Raw genomic sequence first — 17,901 nt, 5'->3', positions numbered from 1 at the left:
CTACTATGATTATTTAATTTTTTTCATCATACTATAATATGATTTATTTTTCGACATACTATAATATGATTTCTTTTTCGTCATACTATACTATGGCTTTTTAAATTTTTTCGACATACTATACTCTGGATATTTTTCGACATACTATAATGTGATTTTTTTCATTGTTAGACATGCTATACTATGACTTTTTTTCCAACATACTATACTATGATTTTTTTTTAGATTTTTTGACATACTATACTATGACTTTTTTTTCGACATACTATACTGTGGATTTTTTTTAAATTTTTCGACACACTATACTATGACTTTTTTTTCGACATACTATACTATGACTTTTTCTTAATTTTTCGACATACTATACTATGACATTTCTTTCATTTTTCGTCATACTATACTATAACTGTCTTAAATTTTCTAACGTACTATACTATGACAATTTTTCGACATAGTATACTATGACTTTTTTTTCCAACATAGTATACTATGACTTTTTTTTTAAATTTTTGACATACTATACTATGACTTTTTAAATTGTTTCGACATACTATACTATGGTTTTTTTTCGACATACTATACTCTGACTTTTTTCAACATACTATACTATACTATGACTTTTAAATTTTTTTCGTCATACTATACTATGACTTTTTAACTTTTTTTCGTCATGCTATACTATGACTTTTTTTGACATACTATACTATGACTATTTAATTTTTTTCGTCATACTACACTATGGCCTTTTTTTTCGACATACTATACTATGACTTTTTTTTCGACATACTATACTCTGACTTTTTTTCAAAATACTATACTATGACTTTTTCTTTCGACATACTATACTACGACTTTTTTTTTTATTTTTCGACATACTATTCTATGACTTTTTAATTGTTAGACATGCTATACTATGACTCTTTTTCCAAGATACTATACTATGACTTTTTTTTTAAATTTTTGACATACTATACTATGACTTTTGTTTTAGATTTTTTGACATACTATACTTTGACTTTTTTTTCGACATACTATCCTATGAATTTTTTTTTTATTTTTCGACACACTATACTATGACTTTTTCTTAATATTTCGACATACTAGGACTTTATTTTCGACATACTATACTGTGGCTTTTTTTTAGACATACTATACTATGACTTTTTCCAAACATTTTTTGACATACTATTCTATGGCTTTTTTCTTTAGCTTTTTCGACATCCTATACTATGATTTTTTTCCCCGACGTACTATATAATTACTTTTTTTTTATTTTTTGAAAAATTAAGGAAAAAGTCATACTATAGTATGTCGAAAAAAAAAAAAAGTCATAGTATAGTATGTTGAAAAATAGTCACAGTATATTATGTCGAATTTTTTTTAAAAAGAAAGTCATATTGTAGTTTGTTGAAACATTTAAAAAAAGTCAGTATAATATGTCAAAAAATAAAAAAAAGTCATAGTACAATATGTGGAAAAAATACTAAATATAAAATTTAAGACAGTCATAGTATAGTACGACGAAAAATGAAAAAAATTTCATAGTTTAGTATGTTGAAAAATTAAGAAAAAGTCACAGTATAGTATGTCTAAAAAAAAGTCATAGCATAGAATGTCAAACATTTTTAAGAAAGTCATAGTATAGTATGTCAAAAATAAAAAAAAAAGTCATAGTATAGTATGTTGGAAAAAAAGTCATAGTATAGCATGTCTAACAATTAAAAAGTCATAGAATAGTATGTCGAAAAATTAAAAAAAAAGTCATAGTATAGTATGTCGAAAGAAAAAATCACATTATAGTATGTCGAAAAAAAAGTCATGGTATAGTATGTCGAAAAATTAAGAAAAAGTCATAGTATAGTATGTCGAAAAAAAAAAAGTCATAGTATAGTATGTTGAAAAAACGTCATAGTATAGTATGTCGAAATATTAAGAAAAGGTCATAGTATAGTATGTCGAAAAAAAGTCATAGTATAGTATGTCGAAAAAAACGTCATAGTATAGTATGTCGAAAAAAACGTCATAGTATGGTATGTTGAAATATTAATAAAAGGTCATAGTATAGTATGTCGAAAGAAAAAATCACATTATAGTATGTCGAAAAAAAAGTCATAGTATAGTATGTCGAAAAAAATTTCATAGTATAGTATGTCGAAAAAAACGTCATAGTATAGTATGTCGAAAAAAACGTCATAGTATAGTATGTCGAAAAAAAGTCATAGTATAGTATGTCGAAAAAAACGTCATAGTATAGTATGTCGAAAAAAAAGTCATAGTATAGTATGTCGAAAAAAACGTCATAGTATAGTATGTCGAAAAAAACGTCATAGTATAGTATGTCGAAAAAAAGTCATAGTATAGTATGTCGAAAAAAACGTCATAGTATAGTATGTCGAAAAAAAGTCATAGTATAGTATGTCGAAAAAAACGTCATAGTATAGTATGTCGAAATATTAAGAAAAAGCCATAGTATAGTATGTCGAAAAAAAAGTCATAGTATAGTATGTCGAAAAAAAGTCTTAGTACAATATGTCGAAAAAAAGTCATGGTATAGCATGTTTAAAAATTAAAAAATTCATAGTATGGTATGTTGAAATATTAATAAAAGGTCATAGTATAGTATGTCGAAAGAAAAAATCACATTATAGTATGTCGAAAAAAAAGTCATAGTATAGTATGTTGATAAATTAATGAAAAAAAAAGTCAGTATAGTATGTCGAAAAATTTCATAAAAAAACGTCATAGTATAGTATGTCGAAAAATTTCATGCGGAAAAAAGTCATAGTATAGTATGTTGATAAATTAATGAAAAAAAACGTCATAGTATAGTATGTCGAAAAATTTCATGCGGAAAAAAAGTCATAGTATAGTATGTTGATAAATTGATTAAAAAAAACGTCATAGTATAGTATGTCGAAAAATTTCATAAAAAAACGTCATAGTATAGTATGTCGAAAAATTTCATAAAAAAACGTCATAGTATAGTATGTCGAAAAATTTCATAAAAAAATGTCATAGTATAGTACGTCGAAAAATTTCATAAAAAAACGTCATAGTATAGTATGTCGAAAAATTTCGTAAAAAAACGTCATAGTATAGTATGTCGAAAAATTTCATGCGGAAAAAAAGTCATAGTATAGTATGTTGATAAATTAATGAAAAAAAACGTCATAGTATAGTATGTCGAAAAATTTCATAAAAAAACGTCATAGTATAGTATGTCGAAAAATTTCATAAAAAAACGTCATAGTATAGTATGTCGAAAAATTTCATGCGGAAAAAAAGTCATAGTATAGTATGTCGAAAAATTTCATGCGGAAAAAAAGTCATAGTATAGTATGTCGAAAAATTTCATAAAAAAACGTCATAGTATAGTATGTCGAAAAATTTCATGCGGAAAAAAAGTCATAGTATAGTATGTTGATAAATTAATGAAAAAAAACGTCATAGTATAGTATGTCGAAAAATTTCATAAAAAAACGTCATAGTATAGTATGTCGAAAAATTTCATGCGGAAAAAAAGTCATAGTATAGTATGTTGATAAATTAATGAAAAAAAACGTCATAGTATAGTATGTCGAAAAATTTCATAAAAAAACGTCATAGTATAGTATGTCGAAAAATTTCATGCGGAAAAAAAGTCATAGTATAGTATGTCGAAAAATTTCATAAAAAAACGTCATAGTATAGTAATGTCGAAAAATTTCATGCGGAAAAAAAGTCAGTATAGTATGTTGATAAATTAATGAAAAAAAACGTCATAGTATAGTATGTCGAAAAATTTCATAAAAAAACGTCATAGTATAGTATGTCGAAAAATTTCATGCGGAAAAAAAGTCATAGTATTGCATGTTTAAAAATTAAAAAATTCATAGTATAGTATGTTGAAATATTAATAAAAGGTCATAGTATAGTATGTCGCAAGAAAAAAACACATAGTATGTCGAAAAATAAAAAAAAGTCAAAGTACAATATGTCGAAAAAAAGTCATTGTATAGTATGTTAAAAAATTTAAGACAGTCATAGTCTAGTATGACGAAAAATGAAAAAGATTTCATAGTTTAGTATGTTGAAAAATGAAAAAAAAATCATATGTCAAAAAAAAAGTCATAGTATAGTATGTCAGAAAAAGTAAAAAAAAGTCATAGTATAGTATGTCATGAATATTTTATAAACAGATCATAAATTTTATTCTGAAAGTAACTATAGCTGTTAGAAATGTAAGGCAGTATAAGGTGAAGTAAGTAAAGTATTTGGTCAGTGGGATATTTTTTCATTGATTTGGATATACTTCAGCACACTGGTTTTAAGTGAGAGTAAAGTTCAGAATTTTTGCTTTAGTTTGAGGGTGTTTGTAGCCACATCAATACACATACACTCTCACCCTTCTGTCAATCTGGTAGTGTACGAGGTTTTTCCCTGTTTGATCTTTGTCTCCTCTGTGTTTTACTCTTTGTTCTTGTTTTGTAAAGTTTTTTTTCACTCATCCCCTTTACCTTCTATCATTTTAAACTTACCATGACAAGTATGTGTGCTTGACCCTCCTAACAATTGTCTGTCTACAATTGGTTTATTCAGATTTTTCAGCCTTACGATCGCCTGATTTGCTAATTTGAATACCTTTTCCAGAGCTACATGCAAATAAGCCTGCTGGGAAACAGATCCATGATATAATCTTTTATTTTAACCCATGGGATTTAACTTTTACAGTGCATTTCTTTACAACAATTATTCATTAAGTGACAGGTTTTAGCCACCACTACAGATCAGATAACTATGTATGTTACATTTCTGAGTTCCTCTTAAAGATTTTGACTTCATGAACACCGTGTGAAAAAATCCCAAATATTAGACAATGGATAACCACACAGGTTAACTAATTCAGTGACATCCGATCATCCATTGAAACGGTTAGCCTCGTTATCAAACCGAACCATCTGTTAATCTTTAGTCGTCTCAATTAAGCAGCTAACTATCTGTACCATTAAAATATACAGAGAGGTGGCCAATTAGAAACCTGCTGCCATCCATAAGAAAGAAAAAGGCTTTAAAAATAGACGAAACAGAATATGGCACTATTGTCTCAAAGAACAACCAGTAGACACAAACACATTTTTAAAAGGGGACTATGGCCAAACTCCCCTAAACAGAACAGGAAACTCCAAGCACTTTGTTCAGTCTTTGCCCGAGCAGTCTTTACTGCCAGTTCACAATCTGAAGAGGAGTCATCAGTCAGATGGACATTAAGCTATTCATTCACACATCTCAGCAGAAAAACCTTCCCTTCCCTGTCTCATCACAAAATACCCACGGTACCTTCTAATGTCATTCTCTCACAGCAGAAGAAGACCGTACAGAAATCTGCCATCTCCCAACGTTATTGTGTTCTCTTCCTCTTAACACATCAAGTACGTCCCACAAAACAAACAACACGCAGCGTTGCATCGATCGGTCCGCACACATCCCTCAGAGCGCCTAATGCCGCAACATGGCTATACTGGAGAAAAGCATTGATAAAGACGGAACCACATTGACTGTGCATATACATAATTTTGAAATCACATTGCAGCGATGAACACATATACGACCCACCAAATGCACATGAACATAAACTCGATCCAGTTATCCATTACATATTACATTCAGGCTCTAAGAAAAAGATGCAATGACAAAGTAAACAGCAGATTTCTCCCTTTTGCTCAAGTTTGGTCTCAAATTCCCTCAAAAACACAACAGCTAGTAGTGCACAAAATAAGAATACAAAATTAGACTTTTAAATACTGTAGCAGCAATTTCTTTTCTTTTAAAGTTGAAAGCCTCCAGTAGTACAGGTAAAGGCTTTGGAGTCCCCGACACGTGGAAGGGTGAGCGATTGTCCTCTGAAGTGCGAGACGGTGTCTGTAAGGAGGGTGTAGGTGTTTGGTACTAAAGGTGGGTGACTCTGCTGGGGTGGACAGGTTGGAGATGTGTCTCGGAGAGGACACCGCTAGAGGACTGAGCCGTGTGGAGGCAGCTGGACGCCGCAGTGCTCCCAGGCTGAAAATGTCTTTGAACAGAAGGGGTTTGTTCTGCAGGAAAACCTCCCCCGCTGACATGCCTCCATCTCAGACCCTTTCCTCTTCTCTCAGACAGACAGACAGTCTCACAGTGCATCTTCCCTCCCAAACCGAGCCTCCCAAAGAGTAACAATTCCTCCTTATCTCCCCCCTCCCCAGACGGCAGGTTGGGGTTACAACGGGGCGCTCAGCTCATCAGTCCAAAACGAGCAGGACAGAGCCGAGTCGGGCCATGCTACACAACACTTCTCTCAGCTGGAGGCTGTGGCGATGGCCTTCTTGAGCTGCTGGCTGCGGATCTCACGGGTGCGGGACTCCAGGAGCAGGTCGTGGCAGGTGTTGCAGACCAACACGGCGTCGTACAGCTGCTGGTCTGGGATGGGCAGCTTCAGGTGACAACAGTCTTTACAGAACACATTGCCACAGTTCCTAAAGATGAAGACCATACAGGAAGTTAGGATGCTTTTCTATGCTCTGCATTTGAAGCAGCAGTCAGGCCCAGTTCACACTAAGAGCGAAGCAAACCTTTCGCAGGGCAAAATTACATACAAAACCAATGCAAAGAGGCAAATATGCAACATTACATTTGCATAAAGCAGCATATTTGCCCACTCACATGTTGATAAGAGTATTAAATACTTGACAAATATCCCATTAAAGGTACATTTTGAACAGTTAAAAAATGTGTGATTAATTTGCGATTAATCACCGACAATCATGCGATTAAATATTTAATCGATTGACGGCCCTAGTGGTGACGTGTGTTCATGTTGTGACGTTCTGAACCATCCAGACATGAGGTAAAGCTTTCCGTTTGCTGAGCTGTTGTTATCATATCATGTTGAACTTTGAATGGCACAATTTTTTCAGAGCTATGAGAGCGGTGATGTGACTGGCTGAGAGAGTATTTAATACCCACCACACCCACGGATCTATATTCACCTTCCCCCCAGCTCTTTTGCCCTTTTGCACCCTCCACTGTGCACTTGGCATTTATTATTCAAATTTGAACTGAGGGTGTAATATATTAAACTGAGGGTGCAATGCATGCTTTTCAGTCTTCGGAACAAAAGGTGTAGTAACATAACAATATACAACTGCACAGATAAATAACCTTCCATGTCTAGTATTGGTCAAGCAGTGTGTACATGTTAACTTACATGACTTTAAAGGATGAACATTTTTAAACAGAGAATGCATCTAATAGTTTCCTACATCTACTGGAGCATACATTTAGTCTATTTTCTGAGTGGTGCTCTGTCTGTTGTGACTTTCTTTCCTACAACGGTCTCAGTTTTTCAGTGGAGCATATAAATAATTCTCTGGCTAACCGAGAGCCTTTCATTCTGAAACCATAGGCCCGGCCCAAAGCTCGGTTTATTGCTTTGAAAATACAAAGCAAAGTGTGTCTTTGAATCTCAGGCTGCTACTTTGGCAGAAATCGTGCTGCAACAAAAGAGTGCCAGGAGAAATGTGCATACAAAAAAACTGCTTGAGTTTAAAAGGAAATAGTAAGAAGTTCATTGTATCTGATGCTTTTGAGAAGTGAATACACAAATTAGGACGTTGTTAAACCGGATCTTGAAGCAGCTATCACTGCTACAGAAGTTTGAACAAATAGTTTGACACTTTTGGAAAGACACTTGCTATTTTGCTGAGAGTTAGATGGAGAAGATTGACTTTCATGTCTGTATGCTCAATATGAAACTGGAGCCAGCAGCCGTTAGCTTAGCTTAGCTCAGAGACCTTTGACTACCAAGATCTCATCAGCTCATCCTCGAGTCCAAGTGGATGTTTGTGCCAAATATGAAGAAATTCTCTCAGAGATAAACATAACACTTCTGGTCACGGCGGTCGCCGGGAAGGAGGCATAAAAATGTCAAGGTATTCCTTAAAAAAGAAACTTTTGAGACTACAGGAACAATAGTGCGAGATCTCCTTCAGAATGAACGAGAAGGATTTTGATTGATTTGATCGAAATTGTGTTGTTGTTTACAGAATCTTAAATGTTTCTTGCTTTTTCTGTGTTTTATATGGTTATTTAATGAATAGGTTTTTGACTGAGTCATTATTTTGGGTAGTGGTACTTGTGATGACAATATATTCTTCTTCATTTACTATTTATTGATCAATAGAATGTTTTTTTGAAGATTATCGTCAATGAATTGATAGAAAATAATAATGAATTGCGTCGTTGTGTTCTTGTGTTTATTAATGTAGGAAAACCCCGGTGAAGCCCCACCTGCAGTGGTGACGTCTCTTGGCTATCCAGAACTCACTGTCACAGTTGAAACAATGGGAGGCCATGTGGTCGGGCACCCACCTCGTGACCTACACACACACAGACATCTTTATTAGAACAGGGGTGTAATATGAGGTGCTCCCAGCTATACAGGTGTGAGGGGGAGGAAGGAAGGTGAGGAAGCGGATAGAGAAGTTATTTTAACGCTGACCTCTGTGTCCTTGCGTTCCACTCGATCCCAGCTGCCCTCAGACAGACGGTCCTCACTGTGGGTCGACAGAGAGTCCTCCTCGTTACTGTTGTCGGACTCCCGCAGACAAGTCTGAAGGCCGAGAGAAAAGGGGCGAGATCAGAAGACAGACAGGAATGAGAGAAGAAAGAACACATCCTGAGGATAATCAACAGCAAACATTTAGTGCAGACATGCATTGGGCTGTCTGGCATTATTGTTGTCACTGAAAAAGCTACTCACAATGTCATCCTCGTAGTCGATGTCTGGCTCCGAGGGAGGGGTGCTGTACTGTTTACTTTCCAGCCTCATCTGCAGCTGTCGCACCTGCTGCCTCAGCACCTCCACCTCCTGCTTGTAGCCCGCCTCGATCTGCCGCAGTCTCTGCTGCACGGCGTCCATGGGCACCGGCAGCCCGTCATCATCGAGGTAGGCCGGGGCCTGGGGTGGGGGAGGGGAGCTGGAGGCGGAGGGCGAGGAGTATGACCCCGGCAGGAGCTGATGGCCTGCCAGGGAGTAGCTGTTGAGGGCAGCGGCAGCAGGCCCACACAGGCCGGCGTAGCCTGCGCTCCTGGCAGCAGACAGCCACCCAGCCTGCAGAGGGCTGCTGGGATAACAAAGAGCCTCTCTGCGGCAGCACTGGGACCCGTTGGCGATGGCGAAGCCCTGGGCGCGGAGCAGCTTACTGGCAAGCCGGCGGCTTTGATAAGCGTTGTGCTGCAAGGCCCGGCTGACGCCAGAGTGACTAGCACTGCTGCAGGCCGACTGGACCAGACCCTGGACGCTCTCCCAGTGGGAGCCGAGCAGGGACAGGTCTGTGAGCTGGCTCTGGGAAATCAGCTGGCGAGCCGCTAACTGGGTGCAATCTACAGGAGCAACTGCTAACGCCCGCTCTTTTCCTTTCACTACATCTGTCCTATTGTCCTCTTTCTCCCTCTGGGGTAGAACCTGGGGCTGTGACTCAGGCTGCTCCTCATCATTAAAATAATTCTGCGTGAGGTCCTGGTCCTCTGTGGGAGGCAGGATGGGGGGAAGCTCACTCTCACCTGTGAGAGTCTCCGTGGAGTCCTCCATGGGAAGGAGTGGTGTTAGCTGCTTCAGAGCCAGCAGGTCTGCAGATTCAGGGAGGCCGTTCTCTTGGCCGTCGGCTTGGCCGTCGGCGTAGCCGTTCTCTTGGCCGTTGGCTTGGCCGTCGGCGTAGCCGTTAAGCAGCGGGGTGGGCGTGGTGGCTGCAGACTCTGTGCCGTTGCAGGGGAGAGGTAAGCACGGCTCTGATTTATGAGTTGGTGACGCGGTGCTCTCGGCAGTCCTACAGGGGCTCTCAGCCTCCAGCGGAGGTGGTGGGAGCGGAGGGTTAGTGATCTGAGGCAAAGCCTGTTGGAGGACAGGAGCGGGGAAGGGAGTGTGAGCGAGAGCGACGTCCGTACAGAGAGAGAGAGGGACCGGGGGTAGGGGCGGAGAGGGCAGGGGCTGTGTAGTGAGACAGGGCTCCTCCACTGGGTCTTCACAGCTCTCTGCACCTGGGACACCCTCTGGGGTCTTGGCAGGACTCTGATGTGGAGGTTCCCCCTCGCTGCTGTCCAGTCCAGCGTCAGGTGTGACCTCATCAGAGATGTCTGCGGAGGTTTCTTCCGTGGCTGGTGAGGGTTCCGGGGCAGAGCGACCCTCCTGGCAGTGCTTATTGAGATTTGGGTCGCTGGACGTACGCGTCAGGGGCACCCCGTTCTCAAAAGCTGACAGCAGGTTGTCCATGGAGCGGGTCTTGGGAAGTCTGGAAAGCAGAAATACATAAAAGGTTTATTTTGTGCAAGAATGGAAATGATACAGTTCTCAATTTGGGACTCTAGAGGGCAGTCTGGCTCTCTGTAACACGAGGGAAATTTGAATGAATCTCTGTTCAGGGAATGTTAAGACCAGTAAGTACAGATACTGAGTAACTGATCACATTTGCTTCAAACAAAACGCACCGATCCAGGGAACGGGAGGTGAGTTCGTCTCCTGTGACACTCGGGGGGAGGTAGAGCTCCATAGAATCGTCCACAGCGGTGCAGGGGGAGGAGGTGGGCAGGTACACAGCTGTCCACAGCTGTAATGCTCGAGTGTGGCAGACTGGCTGCAGCACCTGGCAGACAAACGAGTGACGAGGACAATCCCAGAAGGTCATCATACAGTTATGATGGTTCCTATTACTCTATTAGTTCTACCACTGCTGTAGCTGGTGAATTATGACCATTTCTATCCGTTTCTTAGTGATCATTCACAGACTATCAGGGTGGCATAGCTTTAATCTTGAAGTGGGTTTAAATCTTTGATGAAAAAGACAGTTTGGGAATTAAATGAAAATTCAGTCATACTAAGCATTAATCATTAATAAAGCCACTTACTCTGTTCAGCGTCTGAGAAATAAGACTAAAGATCTACCAATTTATGCTGAGGCCTTTAAATACCACTGTGTCTTTAAAGGGATAGTTTGGGTGTTTTGAAGTGGGGTTGTATGAGCTACTCATCCATGGCCCTTTCCTACAGGAACTGAAGCCGTTGTATCCATCTATGCTCTTGCCACCAGACTTCATTGAAAAAAACAGTCATTTTACCTTGCAGAACACGGGAGTTGTTGGTCTATCGCTGCCTCGATCGTTTAGTTTGTTTGTGCTATTGTGTGACTTTGGTGAATCCGAACTAATCAAAGTCACACAATAACACAAACTAACCGATCGAGGCAGCGGCAGACCAACAACCTCGGTGTTCTGCAACGTAAAATTACTGTTTTTTTTCCAATGGAGTCTGGTTGCTTTGACGAGAGTATAGATAATGGCTTCAGTTCCCCTGTCGGAAACGTAGATTGCAAAGCTGTCTCACAGCAAGGTAAACCAGCAAAAATATTCAGAATATAACGTACACTGATATTGATGTCTTTAGATGGGCCTTTCTTTTAGGTGGCTAAAATAAATTTTGCTGCTGCACCCGTCCACAGCAGTCCATTGATTTCCTCCCGTGCTGGTATTCCTGTCTGTTTCTCCAAACTGGGTGCATAACGACCGACTATGGATAAGTACCTCATACAACCCCACTTCAAAACACCAAAACTATCCCTTTAAGCAAGTCACCATCTCCTCTGACTAAAAGGCTCAGTGGTAATAGTAATGATAATAATAGTAATAGCAGAATAACAGTGTAAGGGCAATGTAATAAGTGGTAGGTACCATATCATGACTGGGGATGTAGAGAAAGTTCTGGAAGTTCTTGTTTCCGTTGCGAAGCAGCGACCACACAGAGCAGGTGCGTTTGTAGATGTTCCTCGTCTCCCTCTCGCGACCGTTGTTGCACAGGAAGGTGCCGTAAAGACACGAGTACGTATGCTGCACCAGCTTGACCTGGACGCACACAGAAGACACGTGGAACTTGAAGTCAGGCAATGATTTACATCCATTATGGTTTGATAGCCAATTCAATATAACAGCTGATTGATGAGAGACATTATCTAACAAGATTAGCTTGTTATAAAATGACATGTTGGTCCTCAATCTGGCTGGCTGCAACATTTTCAAGGCAATGGCGCAAAGATTAGAATGGTAAACAAAAAACTCTTTCATTACTTTGGTCTTTAAAGACAGTTTCATGTAATGCCATGCAAAATGTCTCTCACACTTTGAGGTTTACTGGTGAAATAGTCACAAAAATAAATGTTTATAGTCATTATCAGAAATACAGGGAGGAAAAGAGCGCTGTACGACCACCCACCAGGAAGGCCTCGTTGAACTCAAACAGGCAGGGGAACTGTTTGAGCAGCTGGTGAACACAGTCCAGCCACTGCAGGAAGACGGGACACTGCTCGCTCACATCGTCGGCGTTCTCCTGGTGGCCGCAGCGGTCCCCAAACTTATGACCGTAGTCCAGCCACTCAGTCTCTACAAGAACCTGGAAACCCTGTGGACGACACCGTAGTCAGTACTGAAGGTAATAACATTACAGCGCAACAAATACTATGCCACTAAGAGAGTACTCCACTGATTTAGCATTGCACTCCTATAATATTGTCACAATGGACACTTTTAAAAGGTACAGGGTGTAGGATTTGGCAGCATCTAATGGTGTGGTTGCAGATTGCAACCAACTGAGTACCCCTTCGCTCACTCCTCCCTAATAGATCCTCAAAATATTACACACTGTTCCTTTAAAAAAAAAGAAAAAAGAGAGAGACATCTTTTATATTGCCAAACCGTGCAGCCTCTCACCTCTAATGTCCTGTAGTAGGGGTCCAGCAGGATCTTGGAGAGGGCTACGATCTGGGGTGTGCGGTCCCACCCGTCCGAACAATGCACCAGGACAGGACGGCCTTCCCTCTCCACCGCTGAACACACCAGAGTGGCGGCCTTCAGCATGACAGACAGGTGCTGCAGCCATCGGGTGCTCTCAAGTGCTGAAAGCCAGCTGGAAACACCAGAGATGACTGATTAGAAAAGTACAAATCTTTAAAGAGCCTGTCCCAGCTGATGAAGTGATCTGGTGGCTAGATACTGTATTGTTGCTTTGGTTACTCAGAGTTAAGTTACACTGGGTTATTAGGAGGGAGCCTCTGACCTAGATCTGCGGCGGCCTCCCTACATCATTACACACCTCCATCAGAATAACAATAAGAAAATAACATGGTGTGACGTCATAGCAGCTGGGTTAACCTATGTACTGTACGTTCAACCACACATGTGATACACACGCAGTCACAGATGTAAACACGCCAGTAAAACACACACAGCTGGTAAAAACACACAGTATAAACGGAAATGCATAACACACGTATCCACTGTCGGTGTGTACAGACAGACAGCTGGCCGGCCCAGCAGGAATGGGACTGGACGGTGGAAGCGTTCCCATCGCTGTGCGGTGTTACCTTACCGTGAGGTGAAGCCATCAAAAAGGGGGGGAGGGAGAGGGAGAGGGAGGCACGAATGAGGGCAGCGCCGCTCACAGAGAAAAGGTCAAACAGATCGACTTACTTTCCTGGATCCGGGATCTGACTGCAGACGGTCCTCAGAGCCTGGAAGCTGTTCCTGATGGCGTGGATGTTTGCCATTCCCATGAACATCACCTCACAGTTGGGGTAGTACTCTAAATACAGACAAACGTAAACAACTCTGATGAAGGACGTAAACACTTGGCTTGTAAGATACAGTAGCATCATATGTTCAGATGATGGTGTGTTTTGATTATCTGAGTCAAATGCAACATTCATGGTTTTTAGCAATAAGTCAGTCACTGATGGCAGTAACAGCTTGCTTACTGAATATCATATGTCAAACGATGTTTACAATCCAGGACCGAGTAGCACTTTCTTAAATAGCCGTGTGATCAAAAGCAGCACAGATCAACTTGATATCTTTGAGTTTTTGTGGGCAGCTTCTTCTTCTTTGAACTTTGACCTCTAAATAGGTCGACCTCTACAAGACAGATCCAATAGCATTGTAGGACCACATCACTTTTGATGGCAAAAAAAACGATGCTCCATGTACACATCCAGCAGTTACGGGGAAACATTAGCAAAACGCGTTTCTGGCAACCTGACAAATGGGAGCCCAATATTCACCCTCCATTCATGGCTGGTTCAGACTACAAGATATCAGCCCGGTTATAGCCCGACACGGCCGTCGTAGGGTGTCGGCTCGGATAGGGAACGAGAATGAGTGTTGTGCGCGACGATGGCACTAAAGCAACCCGGTGAGTAGGCTACTGCCATTAGCAACAAGCTAGCAAATCATTCATCATAATGGAGGCATGGGTAGACAAACATACCGTGAAATTCACAAATAGTGGCCTTTATTTACCCCTATTTGAAACATAGGCACAGGCCTTGATTTCTAATTCCCTTGGTTTAATAAGTATATTTGGCCTGTTGAATTTGAAGCCGCCTTGTTTTCTAATGTGCTCCCGTTTGCGTTTAAATGTACTGCATTACTCCGTGATTTCAACTCAACACTACCTGGATCCATTTCAAATTAAAAGCCCGTTAGCGTTTCGGTGGACTCAGTGACTTGCACGGTTCTCATACGGTCCTTCAGATGAAGGACTCAAAAGCTGCAGAGTTGATGGGAACGGCATAGTTGAGTACTAAATCTTTATGCGTACGTCACTTTGAGCGATGGCTTTCACACAAGTCATTAGTTAATATAAAAAATTCTGATTCTTATTAAGTTTGAATTTCCTGCAAGGATCACTGAGCAGGATCAGAAACATACAGGTGGTGAATACACACTCCAGAGTTTTGTAAGGGCTGTTAAAAATTAAAATGTGATAAATAAACGTTGACACACAATATCAGTTGCCTTTGATCTCTATCTTACAAAAATGCAAAATTCATTGAATTGTTTAAGGCTTTTTCAAATGTTTGGTCGCACTAACCTTCACATTCGCAGCCTCCGCCCTTGGCTCGGTTGGCCACTGCAGCGGTGTAAGAGCGAGCATCCAGAATCAGCAGCTTCTGTGGCACAGTGTTGTCGTCGCAGCCAGAGCCGCCCGTCAGAGAGGAGTCTGGAGGACAGAGAGATGATTTTTTACTGTTATGAGTGGATGGCATTTATGTGAATCAAACTGCTGGGGAGGTGAAGAGAGAGAGAGAGAGAGCGTGAAAGGAGAAAGAGGGAATCAGAGAAGTGTCAGGGACATGATTAACAGAAACTGACTCTATTTGTAACCTGCTGAAAATCAATACATCCTCCTGATGACACAACCACAGGGCTGCTATAGGTAACGATCACAAGTCAAGAGACCTGCTTTCTACCATGGAGAAAGACGAGTAATTACTCCGATGCTGCAACTAAACTACTTGTCTCTACACTCAGTGTTGTTCTGCCACTCCCTTTCCAGCCTGTTGTCGTGCACCCAGTAATGGTGTTAAAGACCCTTTCAGACATATTGGCATCATCTTTGAAAAATAAACAAAACTAAAAATAGCAATAAGGGAAAACTAAAACCACACAAATTGCACTGGCAGTTGTTCCACTAGTTTCTAAGTCTGATCATAATGCAGTAACATTAATGGATACTGCATGCACTTCATTTTAAAATGGGAGCATGTACGAACTCAGGAAATGGAGCATAATGTGATTTAATGCTACTTAATTCACTATAAATTGTTGACAATGTATTTGCCGAACAAGCCCCAATGTACGCAGGCATAATTGAAAATGGTGTATTACTTCTGCTCAGCATTTTTATCTGTTGGTAGTCCACTTTGGAAGTAAGGAAAATTAATGAGACATGTAAATAATGGAAATTTCCTTCCGCTTCTATAAGGATATTTTCACAATAATCAGCCTGAATTTTGAACGCATTTTTGAGAGCTACGGTGCATGCATGAGCATAAATCAAACAACTGCTTTACCAAAATCGCTGTCGGAGGAGTCGGGAGCTTCCCCGCGCTGTCGGCAGGCTGGCGCTCCGCAGGTGCCCTTGGCTCCGGTGTCCATCTGACACGCCTTGGCGATGGATGTCACCAAGTACTCGTCATCTGTGTTTCTCCAGCCCCACCAGCTGATCTCAGGCTGGCTGCAACGGGAGATCACCGCCCCGTTCCTCTGGTGCCTGGAGTTCAAGGTTATAGAGTCAGTATACACAAGTACAGATCTAAATATCGAAACGTATGCACAACATGTAAAAATGTGATAGTGTGTAAATGACTGTGTGTCAGTAAACCCACCTGTAGACCACCACAGGGATCCTCTTCCAGGATCTGAAGGAAGCCACACTGTCCAGCTCCTTGTCTGTGATCCATATTGGAACCAGAAGCTTCTGCGGATAGCTGGAGCATAGCCTGTTGACAAAAAGGACAAGACACAGGAAGGTTAAATGCAGTTCATACTGCTGCAAACATTATATAGTGCACTAGTACACTAAGGCTGACTTAAAGGGTAACTTCAGTATGTTTCCCTATTTTCTTATGTGTTTGTGTCTAAGTGACTAATGGGGGACAAAATGTTTTGAGATTGGTCCGGTATTGAGGGAGAACGCTGCAGCTGCCAGCCGCTAAACGGGCTGCAATGTAATCATGTGGGGCAACCTGCCGATCGTCAGTTGGAGAGGAGTGCTGGTGTTGTCAGAGTTTGGTTGTGTTGGAGTACAGAAGGCGTAACTTATAGTGTTATCTAAAAGATTTTCAATGTCATGGCTAAATATTTAGATGATTTCGACAATGTGGATGGAACGCGATGTTTCAGAGCGGGACACACAATAACAAACAGATCGGATCAAGCGAAAGGCAAGAAAAACGTCTTATTTCTCCGTCGGGTCCTTTCCTTAATGTTGTCAGACACTTATAATAATAATATGAGCCTGTCAGTGGTGAAAAAAAACCTTTTAGTGGACATAAATTGATGGTGAGGAGCTGCCCTGAGCAACTATATTACAGCCCGTTTAGCGACTGCTGTCTGCAGTGTTATCACTCGATACTGGACCAATTTCAAAAATTGTTGTTCCCATTAGTCACTTAAGACACAAAAACATGGAATAATAGGGTCCAGGTTGAAAAATACTACAATTACCCTTTGCCAGCAATAAGAGTCTTTCAGTGTAGACAAAATAGTCCTTGGAGGAGCAGCAAACAACATTGTTAGATATACACAAATGTTCTGGTTTTCAGGGTCACTACATCATCAAGAACTCTCAGCTCTGGCAGAGAACAAATCACAGAGTGCTTTGTCTCTGTCTCTGGTCTCCTCCTCCTCTCATGATACTGTCTTCAATGTCTATTCATCTGCTGGCTGTCTAAGGAGGGGAGACAGAGACAGTGTGTGTGTGTGTGTGTGTGTGTGTGTGTGTGTGTGTGTGTGTGTGTGTGTGTGTGTGTGTGTGTGTGAGAGAGAAAGAGAGGGAAAGTGAAACACTGTGCTGAGTCATGGGCCTCAGCAGGCTGCAGCTTGTTTAATTAGCCAGTTGTCCTGTGTGTCTTTCTCCCTCAGCGGGACGTGCTCTCTAGGGCCCTCCGAGCAGACTGACCTTTTTTTTTCGTAGTGTTTATTTGTCCAGACAGCGAAGGAGACAGAAGGGTCTCGTACACAGGTACACACACACACACACACACACGGTATACAGCATTATTCCAGCGTGAGTGCTGGATGTTATTTGGTGAGAACGCTGCTGGCCTGAGTGGTCAGACGAGGCCACGGCGAACAAGTATACACATTAACCTGCCTTGTTGAAGGCATTTATAAAGCAATAGTCCACTGCAAATCTATCTTTTGAGTATAAAATAGCAGCTACAATGGATAACAGAGGCAATCCAGACTCACGGCAAAAGTATGCCAAAAATATCTAAATGTACATAGAAACATATCCAACCACTCCAGCAGCGTATTACGTGTCTCCACTGTTGATCCGTCTCCACA

At 40.7% G+C, this 17,901-nt stretch overlaps 1 protein-coding gene across 6 annotated transcripts in view; it reads right to left on the bottom strand.

The window, feature by feature from the left end:
• Window positions 1-4,664: 4,664 nt before the first annotated feature.
• The window catches only part of mtmr4 (myotubularin related protein 4), a 63,512-nt gene continuing 50,275 nt past the window's right edge, over window positions 4,665-17,901 (bottom strand). For 4 of the 6 annotated variants that reach the window (XM_037747820.1, XM_037747818.1, XM_037747819.1 and 1 more), the window contains 12 exons: window positions 16,218-16,331; window positions 15,903-16,102; window positions 14,921-15,049; window positions 13,522-13,633; window positions 12,763-12,958; window positions 12,269-12,454; window positions 11,731-11,901; window positions 10,495-10,649; window positions 8,771-10,298; window positions 8,510-8,620; window positions 8,299-8,387; window positions 6,308-6,485 (listed from right to left, as the gene is read on the bottom strand). In XM_037747820.1, coding sequence (XP_037603748.1) covers window positions 6,308-6,485; window positions 8,299-8,387; window positions 8,510-8,620; window positions 8,771-10,298; window positions 10,495-10,649; window positions 11,731-11,901; window positions 12,269-12,454; window positions 12,763-12,958; window positions 13,522-13,633; window positions 14,921-15,049; window positions 15,903-16,102; window positions 16,218-16,331 — 3,169 coding nt within the window. Of the gene's footprint in view, window positions 6,486-8,298; window positions 8,388-8,509; window positions 8,621-8,770; window positions 10,299-10,494; window positions 10,650-11,730; window positions 11,902-12,268; window positions 12,455-12,762; window positions 12,959-13,521; window positions 13,634-14,920; window positions 15,050-15,902; window positions 16,103-16,217; window positions 16,332-17,901 lie in introns of all 6 variants that reach the window. The other 2 variants (XM_037747816.1, XM_037747821.1) reach the window with 2 other exon arrangements.

The sequence above is a fragment of the Sebastes umbrosus genome, chromosome 17 (genome assembly GCF_015220745.1).
Source record: "Sebastes umbrosus isolate fSebUmb1 chromosome 17, fSebUmb1.pri, whole genome shotgun sequence".
Taxonomy (NCBI): Eukaryota; Metazoa; Chordata; class Actinopteri; order Perciformes; family Sebastidae; genus Sebastes; species Sebastes umbrosus.
Note: the sequence above shows the minus strand (reverse complement) of the source record. Positions and strands in the feature narration are given on the sequence as shown.